This window comes from Carcharhinus amblyrhynchos, chromosome 32 (assembly GCF_965287045.1).
Source record: "Carcharhinus amblyrhynchos chromosome 32, sCarAmb.v2.hapA, whole genome shotgun sequence".
Classification (NCBI taxonomy): domain Eukaryota; kingdom Metazoa; phylum Chordata; class Chondrichthyes; order Carcharhiniformes; family Carcharhinidae; genus Carcharhinus; species Carcharhinus amblyrhynchos.
This window is the reverse complement of record NC_137355.1, coordinates 12,071,724-12,092,334: the sequence shown is the minus strand read 5'-3', so window position 1 is coordinate 12,092,334 and position 20,611 is coordinate 12,071,724. Positions and strand designations below refer to the sequence as shown.

At 47.8% G+C, this 20,611-nt stretch overlaps 1 protein-coding gene across 2 annotated transcripts in view; it reads right to left on the bottom strand.

The window, feature by feature from the left end:
* Positions 1-20,611, bottom strand: part of cd276 (CD276 molecule) — a 231,140-nt gene that overhangs the window by 146,596 nt on the left and 63,933 nt on the right. For both annotated transcript variants that reach the window (XM_080216223.1, XM_080216225.1), the window contains exon 3: positions 2,600-2,941. In XM_080216223.1, coding sequence (XP_080072349.1) covers positions 2,600-2,941 — 342 coding nt within the window. The remainder of the gene's footprint in view (positions 1-2,599; positions 2,942-20,611) is intronic.

Genomic DNA, 20,611 nt, shown 5'->3' with positions numbered 1-20,611 from the left:
AGGCTGGGTCATTGAGTGTCTTTAAGACAGAGATAGAGAGGTTCTTGATTACTAAAGGGGTCAAGGGTTATGGGGAAAAGGCAGGAGAATGGGGATGAGAAAATTATTAGCCATGATTGAATGGCGGAGCAGACTTAATGGGCTGAGTGGCCTAATTCTGCTCCTATATCTTATGGCCTTAGTTAGGCCGCACTTGGAAGATAGTGTTCAATTCTGGTTGCCAGAAGGATGTAGAGGCTTTGGAGCAGGTACATTATCTGGATATTGCCTGGTAGGGAGGGCATAAGTTATGAAAGGTTGGAGAAGCTTGGTTTGTTCTCGCTGGAACTACAGAGATTGAGGGGCGACCTGATAGAAATCTATTAGATTTGGAGATGCGTGGATAGAATGGGTAGTTAGAAGCTGTTTCCCAGGATGGAAGAGTCAATTACTAGGAGGCACAGGTTTAAGGTGTGAGGGGCAAGGTTTAAAGGAGACGTGCGAGGCAAGTTTTTTTTTTACACAGAGGGTGGTGGGTGCCTGGAACTCACTGCCAGGGGAGGTAGCGGGAGAAGATACAATAGTGAGTTTTAAGGGACATCTTGCCAAATGCATGAATAGGATGGGAATAGAAGGATATCGATTGTCCCCAGAAGGGTAGGGAGTTATAGTTAAGTAGGGAAGCACGGTTGATGCACTCTTGGAGGGCCGAAGGGCCTGTTTCTGTGCTGTAATTTTCTTTGTTCTCCATGGGAACTATCCAGAAATGTGATTTCAGCTGCGAATTCTGGGGTGGTTTCAACTCATAGAATCCTACAGTGCAGAAGGAGGCCATTCGGCCCATCGAGTCTGCATTGACCACAATACCACCCAGAGCCCCATGCATTTACCCTAGCTAGTCCCCCTGGCACTAAGAGGCAATTTTTGCATGGCCAATCCACCTAACCCACACAGCTTTGGACTGTGGGAGGAAACCCACGCAGACACAGGGAGTATGTGCAGACTCCACACAGACAGTGAGTCCAACTGGGAATCGAACCCGGGTCCCTGGCACTGTGAGGCAGCAGTGCTAACCACTGTGCCACATGCTGCCCGTGTAACATCAATAGTTACTCAGGAAACATGAGGAGAACTGAAGAACATAAAACACTTCTAACTTCTGGGTAACTACTGCCCTGACCCACAGGTTTCCGGGTTCGATTCCGGCCTTGGTTGACTGTCTGGGCGGAGTTTGCCCATTCTCCCAGGGGAGGGGGAGAGTGGAGCCTTGTGAGTTTGTGTGGGGGGTGCGGGGAGGAAGGGCGTAGGTGGATGCCATTTGGTATGGGAGGGTCTGGGGAGTTGTTGGGCAGCCACTGAAGGGTAAGGCCTGGTCAGGTTGGGCTTGTAAAGTAGCAGGGGATTGAGGGGGAGTTCCATACGGCTGTAATATGGGTTCATCAGGATGTTGCCTGGTCTCGAGGGTGCTGGCTGTGAGGAGATGTTGAATAAACTAGGACTCTTTTCATTGGAAAGACGGAGGCTGAGGGAGACCTGATAGAAGTCTACAAAATGATGAGAGGCAGAGACAGGGTGGAGAGTCAGAGGCTTTCTCCCCAGGGTGGAAGTGTCAATTATAAGGGGGGGGCACAGGTTCAAGCTGAGAGGGGAGAAGTTTAAGGGAGATGTGTGGGGGTGAAATTTTTCACGCAGTGATGGGTGCCTGGAATATAGAATCCCTACAGTGCAGAAGGAGGCCATTCGGCCCATCGAACCTGCACTGACAACAATCCCAAAGGTCCATCCCTGTGACCCCCAGAGATTTACTCTGCTAAGCCCCCTGACACTAATGGGCAATTCATCATGGCCAATCCACCAAACTAATACAACTTTGGTCTGTGGGAGGAAACTTACACCGACGTGGGGAGAATGTGCAAACTCTACACATACAGTCACCCAAGGCCGGAATTGAGCCCAGGTCCCTTTTCCCTGCCAGAGGAGGCAGTGGAAGCAGGCATTTAAGGGGCATCTGGGTGGATACATGAATAGGGAGGGATTAGAGAGATATGGATCGATAAGGGCAGCCTCACAGCGCCAGGGACCCGGGTTCGATTCCCGGCTTGGGTCACTGTCTGTGCAGAGTCTGCACATTCTCCCCGTGTCTGTATGGGTTTCCTCCGGGTGCTCCGGTTTCCCCCTCAGTCTAAAAGATGTGCGAGTTAAGTGGTCTGGCCATGCTAGATTGCCTTTTAGTATCGGGAATACTAGTAGGGTAGATGTGTGGGGTTACTGGGATAGGGCTGGGTGGGATTGTGGTCAGCGCAGACTCGATGGGCCAAATGGCCATGCTAAATTCTCCCTCGGTGTACCCGAATAGGCACCAGAGTGTGGCACCTCGGGGATTTTCACAGCAACTTCATTGCAGTGTTAATGACACTAACTCGTGACACTAATAAATAAACTTCAGGAAGAAAGAGAGGTGAAAGATTTAGGGAAGGGATTGCACTTTGTGGGATTGGCAACCCATCGTGGAGATGGAGAGGGCGAGGGGATGGGTGGGTCGGAAAATGATTTGACACAGTGGCGCACTGGGCATGGCTAGAGGTTGGCACATTGTGTGGCAGGCCGGTGGGCACCGTACCTGCTAGCTGGAGCTCGATGGGGGCGCTCAGGTGCTCCTGGATCCTCACAAAGCAGGTGAAGCTGCCCTCGTCCTCGATCCGGACGTCCCTCAGTAGCAAGGAGGCGTTGCCCTTGGCCAGCTCCTGGGTGAAGAGGGCCGTCCTGTTCACAAAGCTGTCCGCCTGCTGGTTCAGCTGCAGCGAGTACAAGTGCACCATCTCGCGCGTTTCCGTCAGCTGCCATATCACGCTCAGGTCGCTCAGGGAGAAGTTGGCGTCGGTGGTGAAGGAACAGTTCAGGGTGACGTCCTTGCCAAAGATGCCAATCACGGGAACTGTCGGAACTTCGATCCTCAGATCTCCTGGGAAAGAAAAATTAAAAAAAAGGACTCGTTAGTCCTGATGAGGTTTGCATCTAGTTCCATTCACAAAGGAGAAGGGAAACCCTACAGTGCAGAGGGAAGCCATTCAGCCCATCGAGTCTGCACTGACCACAAAGATGTTGTGCCAACCTGCGAAACCAATCTAAAACCCATATAACCTACACTATTCCAATATCATCCATATGTTTATCCAATAGGCCTTACCCCATGTATTTACCCTAGCTAGTGCCCCAAGGGGCAATTTAGCATGGCCAATCCACCTAACCTGCACGACAACAATCCCAGCCAGGTCCCACTGCTGTGCCACCGTGCCACCCACAAAGCAGAGAAGGTGCAATGGCACAGTGGTTAGCGCTGCTGCCTCACAGCGCCAGGGGCCTGGGTTCGATTCCTGCCTTGGGTCACTGTCTGGGTCACATTCTCCCCGTGCCTGCGTGGGTTTCCTCCGGGTGCTCCGGTTTCCTCCCACAGTCCAAAGATGTGCGGGTTAGGTGGATTGGCCGTGATAAATTGCCCGTTCGTCTCAGGGGAATCCAGAGGGTAAATATGTGGGGTTATGGGATTGAGACCTGGGTGGGATTATCATCGGTGCAGACTCGATGGGCCGAATGGCCTCCTTCTGCACTGTAGATTCTAAGATTTATGCTGATTAGAGCCCAGATCAGATGAAATAACACCTAAGGCGGCTAGTACGAAACATAAAGTATGGGCCGAATGGCCCCTACCTGTGCTGTAAATTATTTAACGGCCAGTAAGGGCATCAGCACCCACTAATGTTGATTGCAAGCACTTTAATATTTTACCCCCCACATCCCAGAGGAGGCAATTCCTTCAAGCAGATGAGATGACTAATTGAGGCGGTCGTTATTAGTTTAGTGCGGCCGACACAGTGCGGCCTAAAGCAGGTGAGTGATGGTTAGTTGTTGCAGTTCAGACTGATCAGTTCTTCCCACTCACCCTCATCCATGCATCTCCCCTGACTGAGCCCACCCCGCCAGCAACTTGGTTTTGTGAAGATCGCACACCATTTTTAAATGTCCCAGTGTGCAAAAGTTAACCAGGAACACCCCTCCTCCCTCACCTCTCCTACCCTCTCTTCCTCAACAGTGCCAGAGAACAGTGTCCAGGCACTGCCAGAGGACAGTGTCCAGGCACTGCCAGAGGACAGTGTCCAGATTTTGAAAGGCTGAGGGACTTGAGGTTGTTTTCGTTAGAGAGAAGAAGGTTGAGGCATAGTTGAGGATTGGATAGGGTGGACAGCGAGGGCCTTTTTCCTCGGATGGTGATGGCTAACACGAGGGGACGTAGCTTTAAATTGAGGGGTGATAAATATAGGACGGATGTCAGAGGTAGGTTCTTTACTCAGAGGGTAGTAAGGGCGTGGAATGCCCTGCCTGCAGCAGTTGTGGACGCGCCAACTTTGAGGGCGTTCAAATGGTCAGTGGATAGGTATATGGATAATATTGGAATAGTTTAGATTAGAGGGTCATTAGATTGGTTCCACTGGTCGGCGCAACATCGAGGGCCGAATGGCCTGTACTGCGCTGTAATGTTCTATGTTCTATAATGTCAGGGGTACAGTGCCCAGGTAGTGCCAGGGGACAGTGCCCAGGTAATGCCAGAGAACGGTGTCCAGTTAGTGCCAATGGGGCAATGTCCAGGGGGACAGAGTCCAGGTAATTCCAGAGAACAGTGTCCAGGTAGTGTCAGGGGGCAGTTGTTAGCTCTGTTGCCTCACAGTGCCAGGGACCCAGATGTCTGCGTGGGTTTTCTCCGGGTGCTCCGGTGTGTTCCCACAGTCTGAAAGACGTGCTAGTTAGGGTGCATTGGCCGCGCTAAGTTCTCCCTCAGTGTACCCGAACAGGTGCCGGAGCGTGGCAACTAAGGGATTTTCACAGTAACTTCATTGCAGCATTAATATAAGCCTACTTGTGACACTAATAAATAAACTCTAAGCTCAGGGACTGTTAAAGAATATGACCCAACAGTGACAGACAACCCCGACTAGCAAGTGTTGCCCCTGACAAAACATTTGCCTCTTTGTCCTTTCTCGGAATATCCTGTGTCCTCTGTATCTGAACCGTGTCTAACTTTATTCACTCCTGAGAGAGACACTGCCAGTTCAATTATTAATACAGACAAAAGCACTCAGCCCATCATGGATTCGTCCCGACCTCCAATATCCTGACACAGACAGCTTTCAAAGCCTTACATTTTTCATAAACCACCGTGCTACATCCAGCAATCCAGTGAGCAGCCTCCTGATAAATGAGAGAACGTTGAAGGAATAAGTGATGAACGATAAGGAGACACGGAGCCTGTCTCGGCTGGACGGCACATCCCAGGGAGTCAGGGACACATAAGCTTGGCTGACACTCCACGGTAGCACAGTGGTTAGCACTGCTGCTTCACAGCTCCAGGGACTGGGGATCGATTCCTGGCTTGGGTCACTGTCTGTGTGGAGTTTGCACATTCTCCTCGTGTCTGCGTGGGTTTCCTCACAGTGCTCTGGTTTCCTCCCACAGTCCGAAGATGTGCGGGTTAGGTTGATAGGCCATGCTAAAATTGCCCCTTAGTGTCCTGAGATACGTAGGTTAGAGGGATTAGCGTGTAAATATGTAGGAATATGGGGGTACGGCCTGGGTGGGATTGTGGTCGGTGCAGACTCGATGGGCCAAATGGCCTCCTTCTGCACTGTAGGGTTTCTACGATTCTAATGGTTAGCACTGTTGCCTCACAGTGCCAGGGATCCGGGTTCAATTCTGGCCTCGGGCGACTTGTGTGGAGTTTGCATGTTCTCCCTGTGTCTGCATGGGTTTCCTCCGGTTCCCTCCCACACTCCAAAGATGTGTGGGTTAGGTTAATTGGCCATACTAAAATTGCCCTTAGTATTAAGGGGATTTGCAGGGTAAATATGGGGAGTTACAGGAATAGGGCCTGGGTGAGATTGTGGTTGGTGCAGACTCGATGGGCCAAATGGCCTCCTTCAGCACTGTGGGGATTCTATGATTTTATGATTCTGATATTGAGTGCTACATGGCGAGAGGTATTGACCATCAACTACGTTAAACTGAGGTTCTGTCTGCGGTGATGTGCATGTGCCTTTAAGGGAGGTATTTTCAACTGCTGGCCAGCTCTATCTATCCTGAGACAGGGCGAGATTTTCCATACACCCAGCCTCGTGTTTCATGGCAGCGGAGGAAACTCACCATTGGCTGATGGCGGGAATTTCCAGACCCGCCATTGTCAATGGGGATCCCACTGAATACGTCCCTCGTTGCCATGGAAACTGCTGTCAGCGGAACCGGATATTCCCGCTGGCATGAATGGCCGCAATCCAACTGTAATCTACCATACAAGTGGTGAATGTAGCCCAGTCCATCACGCAAACCAGCCTCCCTTCCATTGACTCTGTCTACACTTCCCGCTGCCTTGGAAAAGCAGCCAGCATAATCGAGGATCCCACACACCCCGGACATTCTCTCTTCCACCTTCCTCTGTCAGGAAGAAGATTCAAAAGTCTGAGGTCACGTACCAATCAACTCAAGAACAGCTTCTTCCCTGCTGCCATCAGACTTTTGAATGGACCTACCTCGCATTAAGTTGATCTTTCTCTACACCCTAGCTATGACTGTAACACCACACTCTACACTGTCTCCTTTCCTTCTTTATGAATGGTATGCTTTGCCTGTATAGTGCGCAAGAAACAATACTTTTCACTGTATATTAATACACGTGACAATAATAAATCAAATCAAAATATCGACTCTGTGGTCAGAACAGAACAGCAGTCCAACAGGTCAGACACGTCTGCATAACCTTCCAGTTACCATGATATGAATATTGTATTATCTTGAAGCAAATAGCACACATTTGCCAGTATTTTACCAGCCCGCCTGTCATGGTAATCAGAACAGGCGAGGGGCAGAGCATGGGAAGGTCCATTGACCTCGAATCGGATTCTATGGTCTTGGGACAATATCTCACCCATTATCTCACCAATCCTCGCTGTATAACACAACAGTCTGCACTCTCAGATGGAAGGAAAAGATCCCTTGAGATTATCAGAATCACAAAATTCCAACCATTCTGACAAAAGGAGGCTATTTGGCCCATCGCATCTACACCAACTCTCTGCCAGAGCTTCCCACCCAGGCACACTCCCCTTCCTATTCCCAGTAAACCTGCACATTTGCCATGGCCAATCCACCTAACCTGCACCTCTTTGGCGCGCGGGAGAAAGCCAGAGCACCCAGAATTGAACCCAGGTCACGGGGAGAACGTGCAGACTCCACACAGACAGTCATCCAAGGCCAGAATCGAACCCGGGTCCCTGGCACTGTGAGGCGTGGCGTGGCAGCAGTGCTAACCACTGTGCCACGGATCAACACCAGGAGAACAGAAAATCAGATCATTGTTACGTTGCTATCAGTGGGAGTTTGCTGTGTGCAAATGGGTTGCCACATTAAATAGATAGCTACGCTTCAAAAGTACATCGCTGGCTGCAAAAAGCTAAATGGAATCTTAAGGTTGTGACTCTGGGGCATCAGGATGTTGCGCCTGGCACTGACCTCCTGTGTCAGTGTTGACAGGCACTCCTTTGAGGGATGGGGGGGTGCACAGGTGTGGGGAGCACTTAGCCCATGCGACATGTCTGCCTCCGTTCCACCCCCACCTCCCTCCCTAGCTTTCTGGCACTGGGGCCCAGTGAAGTTCCTGCTCATCAGCCACTGAGGATCTCAGCGGCAGCACCCCCCCCACACCCACAAAATCTCTTGGCGGCCGCCAAGGTTCTTCCTCCTCTGATTTTAACCCCCTTCACCGCCAGATCCTCATTGGCTGACTCCATGCGCTCCCGCCTCCACCGAGACCCAACCAACAGACACGTGAGACACTGAGCCAGGGCTCCCTCTGCATTAACAACGCGGGAATTCCCGGACGTGCCCCCGAGGTAAAATTTAGGCCTCTGATTCTATGATCAAGTCCTTTGCTGTGACTGTCTATCACCAGTAGAGGCAGTCTAAAGCTGCTTTGAATCATAGAACCCTACAGTGCAGAGAGAGGCCATTCGACCCATCAAGTCTGCACCAAACACAGTCCCACCCAGACCTTACCCCCCATATCCCTACATATTATACCCACTAACCCACTTATAGCTTTAAATTAAGGGGCGGTAGTTATAGGACGGATGTCAGGGGTAGGTTCTTTACCTAGAGGGTGGTGAGGGATTGGAATGCCCTGCCTGCTGCAGTTGTAAATGCGCCTAGTTTGGGGGCGTTTAAGAGATCCGTGGATAGGTTTATGGATGGAAAGGGTTTGGTTTAGGTTAGAGGGTCATTGTTTTTTAACTGGTCGGCGCAACATCGTGGGCCGAAGGGCCTGTTCTGCGCTGTAATGTTCTATGTTCTAATCCCTCTAACCTCCGCATCCCTGGACACCAAGGGGCAATTTCTTAGCATGGCCAATCAACCTAACCCGCACATCTTTGGACTGAGAGAGGAAACCGGAGTACCCAGAGGAAACCCATGCAGACACGTGGAGAACGTGCAAACTCCACACAGAGAGCGACCCGAGCCGGGATTCGTAGTGATTTCCTCCCGTGGCCTCATAATTGTTGCAAAAAAAAACTCTAAAAGGTTTGAACTTTTGCTTTGTTTCTGGAGCAGTGGGAGTATTCCAAGTCAATATACTATTATATGACGAATTACTTGCAGTGTAGCTTTTTGCTTCTGTATAATTAGCTCATTTGTAAAGAAATGCCCCATTAATTGTAGCCTGAATGTATGATCCAACAGTGAGATATTTACTGCCTTTCAAAGTGGGCAGTAAATTACAGTAGCAACATACTGTTCTAACAGAAAAGTCAGCACTAGCCCTGGGACACGCAATTTCATTCAACCCTGCCAGGACATTGCAAGTTTCACGGGGGATACAGGGCTAATGATGGAAATTGCTTTTCTCGCTGTGAATACAAGTTAATGGTGTCGGGAAGGATCCCAACCTGCACGAAACAAGACTCAAGTCATGAAGAGGGTTCCGCACAAGCCAACTTAGTTCGAAGGAGATCGAGAGGAGCTGTAAGCAACAAGGGCAAAACAACTGAGAACCATCGAATCCCAACAGTGCAGAGAGAGGCCATTTGTCCCACCAGGTCTGCACTGACTCTCTGAAGGATAATCTCATCCAAGACCTCCACTCCACCCTATCCTCAATACACCTCGCATTTACCATGGCCAATCCACCAAATTTACACATCTTTGGACAGTAAGGGGCAACTTAGCATGGCCAATCCACCTAACCTGCACATCTTTGACACTAACGGGCAATTAGCATGGCCAATCCACCTAACCTGCACATGGTGGCACAACGGTTAGCACTGCTGCCTCACAGCACCAGGGACCCGGGTTCAATTCCAGCTTTGGGTCACTGTCTGTGTGCATGTTCTCCCCGTGTCTGCGAGGGTTTCCTCCATGTGCTTCGGTATCCTCCCACACTCCAAAGATGTGCGGTTGATTGGCCGTGATAAATTGTCCTTTAGCGTCAGGAGGATTAGCGGGGTAAAGACATGGGGTTACGAGGATAGGGCCTAGGCGGAATTGTTGTCAGTGCAAGCTCGATGGACTGAATGGCCTTCTTCTTCACTGTCAGGATTCTACCCTATCTTATTCTACCTTTGGACTGTGAGAGGAAACCGGAGCATACAGAAGAAACCCAAGTAGACACGGGAGAACTTGCAAACTCCGCTCAGATAGTAACACAGGATCGAACCCGGATCCCTGGCGCTGTGAGGCAGCAGCGCTAACCACTGTGCCACCCAGATGAAAGGACAGAAATGCCACAAGAAGAAAGGATAACACACAGTAGGCTTGAACTGATTAGTCGACTGGGACTGGGAACACAGACTGCAGGGCAGAAGTGTAAAATTAACAAGCATTAAGCACAATTTGAGACAAGAATTATTATTTTTTTCCCTTACAGGAGAGTGGATATGTGGAACAGACACCCAAGCAAATTCAGTTAATACCATGTTAATTAGGCACAGAGAAAACAGCTGGCGGAACATCTGGGCAGGAACTGCATTGAGGTTGATGAAGGATAAGTATTCTGCCTGCGTTGGATGCTCTGTGAAGCGCAGAGCCTTCTGAACTCTAAGCAATGGAATTACCATGACAAGGATAAATAATGCCAGACGCAGTGGGGTCTGCTTCAACTAATCACTACCTGGAGCGGCCCAGATGAACACAGTGTGCTGAAACATTTGGTAATGACGTCTTGCTCAACAACAGACAACAGAGAGATCTGGGCGTAGAGGATAGTACATCAAATTTAACAAAAGCATCGAGAAGGGAAGTGAAGAGCAACAGCCCTAACACTAATTCCTGTAGTAATACTGCTGACTGGTCCCAAGTAGGCACCTATCGGGTGAGCCAATGGCCTAGCGGTATTGTTGATAGATTTTAGGAAGTTTGGCATGTCAGTTACGACTCTCACCAACTTTTACAGATGCACTATAGAAAGCATTCTTCCTGGTTGTATCACAGCTTGGTATGGGCTCCTGCTCTGCCCAAGACCGCAAGGAACTACAAAACGTTGTGAATGTAGCCCAATACATCGCGCAAACCAGCCGCCCATCCATTGACTCTGTCTACACTTCCCACTGCCTCAGAAAAACAGCCAGCGTAAGCAAGGACCTCATGCATCCCGGACATTCTCTCTGCCACCTCCTTCCATCGGGAAAAAGGTACAAAAGTCCAAGGTCACGTTCCAACTGACTCAAGAACAGCTTCTTCCCTGCTGCTGTCAGACTTTTGAATGGACTTATCTCGCATTAAGTTGATCTTTCTCTACACCCTAGCTACAACTGTAACACTACATTCTGAACCCTCTCCTCTCCTTCTCCACGTACAGTATGCTTTGTCTGTATAGCGCGCAGGAAACAATACTTTTCACTGTATTCCAATATATGTGACAATAATAAATTAAATCATTTTTGGATTGCTAACCCAGAAACTCAGCTAATGTCTTGGGCACCTGGGTTCGAATCTCATCATGGCAGTCATAGCAAGACTTTGGCAGTGGCACTGCTGCCTCACAGCGCTGGGGACCTGGATTCGATTCCCGGCTGGGTCACTGTCTGTGCAGAGTTTGCACGTTCTCCCGTGCTCGCGTGGGTTTCCTCCCGGTGCTCCGGTTTCCTCCCGCAGTCCGAAAGATATGCTGGTTAGGTTAATTGACATGAACAGGGTGCCAGAATGTTGCAACCAGTGGAATTTCACAGTAACTTCATTGCAGTGTTAATGTAAGCTTTACTTGTGATTAATAAATAAACTTTATTTTTTCCCAACTCATACACTCCAATCTTCAATTAGCCTTCCTGATTACCTGTTTTACCTGTGTGCTATCATTCTGCATTTTGTGCATTTTTTTCCTCTTTTAAATAACACTCTGGTCTTTCAATCTCCCTTCAAATGATAACCTTTCTAACTCTTGACAAATGTCCAGCACTTTGTTTTTATTTCAGATTCCCAGCATCCAGAGCATAAATCATTGTTTGCGTTGTCAAAAGACAGGCGGGTGGAAGGGGGCGTGAATTCTGTACGAAAAATATTTGGTCTTTCTGATTCAAACCATCCAGGTTCATACTTGAAGACTCCGCAACCTGACCAGCAAGAATGCAATGGGTTGAAGGGTCTTTTCTGTGCTGTACATCTCTATGATCTATGAGTCTAATCTCCACGTGGCACCTAAGCCTCAGCTCAGCCATTACCTTGTAAGGTTCTGGTCAACATGAGAGAATCTTTGCCTCAAAACCAGGTAAATGGGTTCCCTCGGTCATCAAATCGAGAAAACTGACTTCGAGCACAAAGGAGGTTCTGGTGAACTGGTGCAATGACAATAATCTCTCCCTCAATGCCGGTAAAATGAAGGAGATAGTATCGACTTCAGGAAGTAGAGGACCTGCCCCTGTCAGCATCAAAGGGAATGAAGGGGAAATGTTTGAGAAGTTTCTAGGTGTCCAGATCACCAACAACCTGTCCTAGTCCCTCCATGCAGAAGCTATAGTTATGAAAGCCCACCAATGCCTCTACTTTCTCAAGAGGCTAAGGAAATTTGGCATGTCCGCTACAATTCTCACCAATTTTTAGATTCGCCATAGAAAGCATCCTTTCTGGATGTATCGCAGCTTGGTATGGGCTCCTGCTCTGCCCAAGACCGCAAGAAACTACAAAGGGTTGTGAACAAAACCCAGTCCATCATGCAAACCAGCCTCCCATCCATTGATTCTGTCTACACTTCCCACCGCCTCAGGAAAGCAGCCAGCATAATCAAGGACCCCATGCACCCTGGACATTCTCTCTTCCACCTTCTTTGTATAAAATACAAAAGTCTGAGGTCACGTACCAACCAACTCAAGAACAGCTTCTTCCCTGCTGCCATCAGACTTTTGAATGGACCTACCTCACATTAAGTTGATCTTTCTCTACACCCTAGCTATGGCTGTAACACTACAGTCTGCACCCTCTACTCTCCTCCCCTATGTACTCAATGAACGGTACGTCTGTTTGCACAGCGCGCAAGAAACAATACTTTTCACCGTATCCCAATATGCGTGACAATAATAAATCAAATCAAATAGTGTTCCTTCATCAATGTTTTCTGACAACTACTGAAAGACTATGAGAAGTGAACACAAGACGCTCACAGGAACAGATTGGTGTCTTGACTTGGGTGGCTTCCCAGAACTTGTCAGGTTCGCACAACTGGTGCAATAAATCAAATGTTACTCCAGGTTTATCTATCCTTCGTATCAAATTAAATTGCAACAGCCGGATAAAGGAATGTGGCAGTGATAAGGGGAATACCGGCAAAATGCAAATTCCAGGCAAAGATCAGGAAATTCGAATCATAGAATCCCTACAATGCAGAAGGAGGCCATTCGGCCCATCCAGCCTGTACCGACTCTCTGAAAGAGCAGCCAACTCTCCATCCAATCCCCTTAACCCTGTTCATGGTTAATCCATCTAACCTGCACATCAGCAATATATTTCCAAGTCAGGAGGGTAAGTGACTTAGAAGTCTTGGAATAGGATCCCTACAGCGCACAGGGAGACCATTCAGACCATCCAGTCTGCACCGACTCTTTGACAGAGTATCTTACCCCATATCTTACTATATATACACATCTATCCTACGAATGCCCCTAACCTACAGATCTTTGAACAATATGGCGCAACTTATCATGGCCAATCTAACCTAGTAAAAAACCTGACAACACCAGGTTTAAGTCCAACCGATTTATTTGATAGTAAACTCACAAGCTTTCGAGGTTTCCCTCTTCGTCAGGTGAATGGAGGGTTCTGGCCTCAGACAGAGCATATAAAGCACAGACAGTTTACAGATTACTGATTAGAATGCGAATCTTTACACCTAACCTGCTGTTCAAGTCCTAAAGTGGCCGACAACGTGTGTGGAAGGAGCACTGATCACAGGTTAAAGAGATGTGTATTGTCTCCAGACAGTACAGTAAGTGAGGTTTTGCAAACCCAGGCAAGTTATGGGGGCTACAGTTAGTGCGACATGAACCCAAGATCCCTGTTGAGACCGTCCTCATGTGTGCGGAACTTGGCTATCAGTCTCTGCTCAGCGACTCTGCGCTGTCGTATGTCGTGAAGGCCGCCTTGGAGAATCCTTACCCGAAGGTCAGAGGCTGAATGCCCGTGACCACTGAAGTGTTCGCCAACAGGAAGGGAACAGTCTTGCCTGGTGATTGTCGAGCGATGTTCATTCATCCATTGACGTAGCGTCTGCATGGTCTCCCCAATGTACCATGCTTCGGGACATCCTTTCTTGCAACGTATCAGGTAGACAATGTTGGCCGAGTTGCAAGAGTATTTACCGTGTACCTGGTGGATGGTATTCTCCCGTGTGATGATGGTATCCATGTCGATGATCCGGCATGTCTTGCAGAGGTTGCTGTGGCAAGGTTGTGTGGTGTTGTGGTCACCGTTCTTCTGATACGTTGTCTACCTGATACGTTGCAAGAAAGGATGTCCCAAAGCATGGTACATTGGGGAGACCATGCAGACGCTACGACAACGGATGAATGAACATTGCTCGACAATCACCAGGCAAGACTGTTCCCTTCCTGTTGGCGAACACTTCAGTGGTCACGGGCATTCAGCCTCTGACCTTCGGGTAAGCATTCTCCAAGGCGGCCTTCACGACACACGACAGCGCAGAGTCGCTGAACAGAGACTAATAGCCAAGTTCCGCACACATGAGGACGGTCTCAACAGGGATCTTGGGTTCATGTCGCACTATCTGTAACCCCTGTGACTTGCCTGGGTTTGCAAAACCTCACGTACTGTACTGTCTGGAGACAATACACATCTCTTTAACCTGTGATCAGTGCTCCTTCCACTCACATTGTCGGCCACTTTAGGACTTGAACAGCAGGTTAGGTGTAAAGATTTGCATTCTAATCAGTAATCTGTAAACTGTCTGTGCTTTATATGCTCTGTCTGAGGCCAGAACTCTCCATTCACCTGACGAAGAGGGAAACCTTGAAAGCTTGTGAGTTTACTATCAAATAAATCGGTTGGACTTAAACCTGGTGTTGTCAGACATTTTACTGTTTACTCCTGTCCAACGCCAGCATATATACATCAATCTAACCTACACATCTTTGGACACTAAGGAGCTATTTAGCATGGCCAATCCATCTAATCTGCACATCTTTGGATTGTGGGAGGAAACTGGAGCACTGGAGGAAACCCATGCAGACACAGGGAGAATGTGCAAACTTCACACAGACAAGTCCGAAATTGAACGCTGGTCCTTGGCACTGTGAGGCAGCAGTGCTAACCACTGCACCGCCCATTGTTTTCACACAGGCAGTACAGAGAGGAGACTCCCAGTCACAATTGAATGATGCAGCGAAGAGAATGATGATTGTTGGAGTTGGCTAGATTAAGTTAGATGGGCAAAACCTAAAAGGATTTTGAGACCACAGAGACCTATGATTAACCCCGGTATGAAGCCTAATAATAAAAGAAAAGCCCTGGGGATGCTGGAAATCTAAAATCAAAGGAAAAAGTGGAGGAACTGTGGTGATGGAAGCCTATTTGTTCAGTGAGAAATTTTTTTGCGGCAGTTAAGCTACTGGGAAATTGCAGCTTGGTGTCGAGATTGGATCAGCTAGGTTATCTTCTTTAGAACAAAGGAGACTTAAATCATACTGATTAGCCCTTAGGGAAGATCCAGCAAAGAACTATGTTGCAGCTTCTCAAACAGATGCTACACCAACTGGCCTGTCAAACAAAGTAGTCTAGCAGAATTTTGTTTTAAAAAACAATCACTGACAGCATAGCCGCTTTTTTTAAAAAAGAGTTTAAAGAGTAGTATATCTTTTTAAAAACTTCAGGCCATGACAACTGAACAGCTCTCATCCACCCTTTAAGAATGTTTATATCTGTTTCATAAATTCATGGCTTCTAAAGTACGGCCCCTATTTGAACTCAGCTAAGCTGAAATGACCCTGCTGAGTTTTAACTTTCCCTCCTACGCAATTCTTGCTCTACGCTCTTTCCTTCATTGGCAAAATTGGATCCTTCAGAAGCAGGGGGGCTTCTGAATCAAAGTTTATTTATTAGTGACAAAAGTAGGCTTACATTAACGCTGCAATGAAGTTACTGTGAAAAATCTCCTAATCCAGCGCGTGTTCGGGTACACTGAGGGAGAATTTAGCTTGGCCAATCCACCTAACCAGCATGTCTTTGGACTATGGGAGGAAACCAGAGCACCCGGAGGAAACCCACGCAGATATGGGGAGAATGTGCAGCCTCGACTTAGACAGTGACCCAAGCTGGGAATCAAACCCGGGTTCCTGGCGCTGTGAAGCGGCAGTGCTAACCACTGTGCCATCATGCCCCCTGAATCATGGTCTCACCTTCCATTATTAAAAGCCATGTCATTTTCCTAACTCCACAGAGAAGGGATTCCGATTTGATTTGATTTGATTTAATATTGTCACATGTATTAACATACAGTGAAAAGTATTGTTTCTTGCACACTAGACAAACAAAACATACCATTCATAGAGAAGGAAATGGGAGATTGCAGAATGTAGCGTTAGAGTCATAGCTAGGGTGTAGGGAAAGATCAACTTAATGCGAGGTAAATCCATTCAAAAGTCTGTCAGCAGCAGGAAAGAAGCTGTTCTTGAGTCGGTTGATACGTGACCTCAGACTTTTGTATCTTTCTCCCGAAGGAAGAAAGTGGAAGAGAGAATGTACAGGGTGCCTGGGGTCCTTAATTCTGCCAAGTTTCTCTAGTCTTCTGAGAAAGTAGAGACGTTGGTGGACTTTCTTAACAATAGTGTCGGCATGGGGGTGGCAGGACAGGTTGTTAGTGATCTGGACACCGAGAAACCTGAAGCTCTCGACTATTTCTACTTTGTCCCCATTGCTGTAGACAGAGACATGTTCTCCTTTACGCTTCCTGAAGTCAATGACAATCTCCTTTGTTTTGTTGGCATTGAGGGAGAGGTTATTGTTGCCGCACCAGTTCACCCGATTCTCTATCTCATTCCTGTTCTCTGTCTCATCATTGTTTGAGATCCGACCCACTGCAGTGGTGTCGTCAGCAAACTTGAAAATCGAATTGGAGGGGAATTTGGCCACACAGTCATAAGGATTATAGTAGGGGGCTGAGAGTATAGCCTCGTGGGGCATCAGTGTTGAGGATGATCGCAGAGGAGGTGTTGTTGCCTTTCCTTACTGATTGTGGTCTGTGAGTTAGGAAGTTCAGGATCCAGAGGAAGGTACTGAGGCTCAGGCCACTGAGTTTGGAGATGAGTTTTGTGGGAATAATGGTGTTGAAGACCGAGCTGTAGTCAATAAATAGGAGTCTGACATAGGTGTCCTTGTTATCTAGGTGTTCCAGGGTTGAGTGCAGGGCCAGGGAAATGGTCTCTGCTATGGACGTGTTGTGGCGATAGGCAAACTGTAGTGGATCCAGGTAGTCTGGGAGAGGAGGAGAGAATGAGAGAGAGGAAGGGAAAAAATGTCATGATTGAATGTGCTTCAACATTGACATTTGGTTTTGTTATTTTTTTTGGAGGAGGGGTTATTGCATTCACTGGGATAGTTTGAAAGATTGGAACGAGTGTTGCACCATGTTGCGAAAAGCAACCATAGAGGATTCATAGGCCGAACGATCTGTTCCATTCTTACAATATTTGATTTGATTTGTGAATGTAGCCCAGTCCATCACGCAAACCAGCCTCCCATCCAGAGGCTCTGTCTATACTTCTCGCTGCCTCGGCAAAGTTAAGGACCCTACACGCCTTGGACATTCTCTCTTCCACCTCCTCCTGTTGGGAAAAAGAGACTAAAGACCGAGGCTACATACCAACCAACTCAAGAACAGCTTCTTTCCTGCTGCCATCAGACTTTTGAATGGACCTACCTCGCTCTTTCTCTACATCTTAGCTGTAACTGTAACATTACCTTCTGCACTCTCTCCTTTCCTTCTCTATGAATGGTATGCTTTGTATACTGCACAAGACACAATAAATTTCACTGGAAGTTGATACACGTGACAATAATAAAACAAATCAAATCAAATCAGGATTTAAGTGCTGAATGGCCTGTTCCGTTGTTGCAATATGGTAAACGGGATGTTTATAGTGAAACAGCCTTTGCAATACTGACCACAGCATGTCTTTCTCGAGCCCATTTAATTATGCAATTAGCAGAACAACCAGAGCAATGCCCCTCAACAGTAGGGCAATGACAATGCCAACAGCAATAAGTAAATAGCAGCCTCCTTGCACTCTGTAGCTGGAGTCTGCCCAGAGATAGACTCACCCTCATGCATCACGCTCCAGGAATGAGATACTCTGCAGATGGAGGGTACAGAGAGGCTCATCTCCACTTAGAGTTCCGCAGCATTTAACAGCCTAATATGTCCTCTAGCTGTTGGAACCCACTTACTGTTCAGCCGGAGGAACCAGTAACTGCAGTGCTCCCATCTCCAACGGCAAGTTGACAATGAGCATTTAGCTGCGCATTTAAAATCCTTTATTTGTCATCGATTTCATAGGAATGGCTCACGCAGAGCAGAAGAAATGCTTTATGTATATTTGTATTTGCATAAAGGGTGGCAATGTGACACAGTGGTTAGCACTGCTGCCTCACAGTGCCAGGGACCCAGGTTCAATTCCAGCCTTGGGTCACTGTCCATGTGGTGTTTGCACATTCTCCCCGTGTCTGCGTGGGTTCCCTCTGGGTGCTCCTGTTTCCTCCCACAGTCTGAAAGACATGCTGGTTAGGTGCAACAGCCATGCTAAATTCTCCTTCAGTGTACCCAAACAGGCACCGGAGTGTGGCAACTTGGGGATTTTCACAATAACTTCATTGCAGTGTTAACGTAAGCCTGCTTTGTTCCTCATAAATAAATTTAAGACTTAAGAAATTGTTTCATCATTTATATATTAATAGAATTGTCATCAACTTCAAATGGTTAAAAACAAAAGAAATATTGACTTTCGACGCAGAGGGAGCGCAGGGCTCTCACAGTCAATGTGGTGAGCAATCAGCACGCACCTAACTTCAATCGCCCTTGCTTTACGTGTCAATCACTTTAATCACACCGATAGGAAAAAAACTACACGGATGGGAATCAGCGGAATGTGGAATCCCACGGATGGGCAACAGGTAGCAAAATGTCTGATGGGGCCACACTCAGAACCCAGATTGGCCGCACGTGACCCAGCAGCTGTAGGTTGCCCACCACTGGTCTACAGTCAACATAAATGTTGACTGAAGCCAAACTGAAGAGATATTTTAGAACAATAGACTACGGTACATTTGTAACAAAATACTCTCAGCCTGTTCTCAAGTCCAAGGACTATCGCAATATTCAGAAAATCTGAAACAAAACCAGGAATCATTTCTCTCTCCTGCGATGCTGCCAGGCCTGCTGAAATTTTCCAAGCACTTTGTATTTTTGTTTTTGATTTTAAATCTCATTTCCTTGGTAATTAATCAGGAATTGCAGTTCCATGAGCTACACAGTGGGGAGCTGATTCAATGATTACAGTGTAGCGTTCTGATCGAGTGTTGGGTATTCCCCAAATGAAATTAAAATCTTGTTCAGCTCATCAATCATACAGTTTCTAGGCTAGTGACTACCTTTGCCAATGGAGTAATGTCTCACTAATCAAACTGGAAAACCACACTTGAGTCACAGGCAAATTGAGAGCAAGATTATTTGCATCACCATTCTACAGTTTCCTATTTATTGTATGCTTCTCACCGGACCTTTCTAGGTAATACATCTGCAGGGGTGGCACAGTGGTTAGCACTGCTGCCTCACAGCGCCAGGGTCCCAGGTTCGATTCCCAGCTTGGGTCATTGTCTGTGTGGAGTTTTCATGTTCTCCTCGTGTCTGCATGGGTTTCCTCTGGGTGCTCCGGTTTCCTCCCACAGTCTGAAGGATGTGCAGGGTCGGGTGAATTGGCCGTGCTAAATTCTACCTCAGTGTACCCAAACAGGCACCGGATTGTGGCGACTAGGATATTTTCACAGTAACTTCAATGCAGTGTTAATGTGAGCCTTACTTGTGACCAATAAATAAATAAACTTTAAACAATGCAAGATATAGTCAGAGAGTTATTGAGCAATTCTGCAGGGAAATAGGCCCTTTGGCCCAACTGGTCCATGCTAACCTCCCAGCTGGGCCCTAACCTACCCATCTTTGGACTGTGGGAGGAAACCGGAGCACCCAGAGAAAACCCACGCAGACGTGGGGGAGAACATGCAAACGCCACACACAGACAGCGACCCAAGGCCTGAATCCCTACAGTGCAGAAGGAGGCCATTCAGCCCATCGAGTCTGCACCAACCACAATCCCAGCCATGCCTTAATCCAGGAACGCCAATATTTACCCCGCTAATCCCCTCTGATACAAGGGTCAATTTCACACTGCCAATCAACCCAACCTGCACATCTATTGGTCCATATCCCTCTAATCCATTCCCATCCCCATGTGCTTATCCAAATGCTTTTTAAATATTGCACACGCCTCAACCTCTTTCTCCGGCAGCACATTCCATACACCCTCCAGCCTCTGCATGAAGAAGTTGCCCCTCAGGTCACTTTTAAATCTTTCCCCTCTGACCTTAAACCTACGCTGTCTAATTTTCAATTCCTCTTCCCTGGGAAAAAGACTATGACTGCAATTTTCCCGTCCCACCCCGCCACGGGAATTGTAGTGGGCAGGAGGGGGGACCATGTAGAGGTCCATTGACCTCAGGCGGGATCTTCCAGTCCTGGGGCGAGAGCAGCTGGAAAATCCCGCCCTATGTGCATTCATCCTAATCGATGCCCCTCCTGATTTTATACGCCTCAATAAGGTCGCACAACATTCTCCTACATTCCAAGGAGTAAAGCCCCACTCTGGCCAACCCCTCCCTGTAACTCAGGCCCACGAGTCCTGGCAACATCCTTGTAAATCATCTCTGCACTCTTTCCAATGTCTTTCCAATAACAGGGTGACCAAAACTGGACACAATACTCCAAGTGCAACCTCACCAACGACTTATACATAGAACATTACAGCGCAGTACAGGCCCTTCGGCCCTC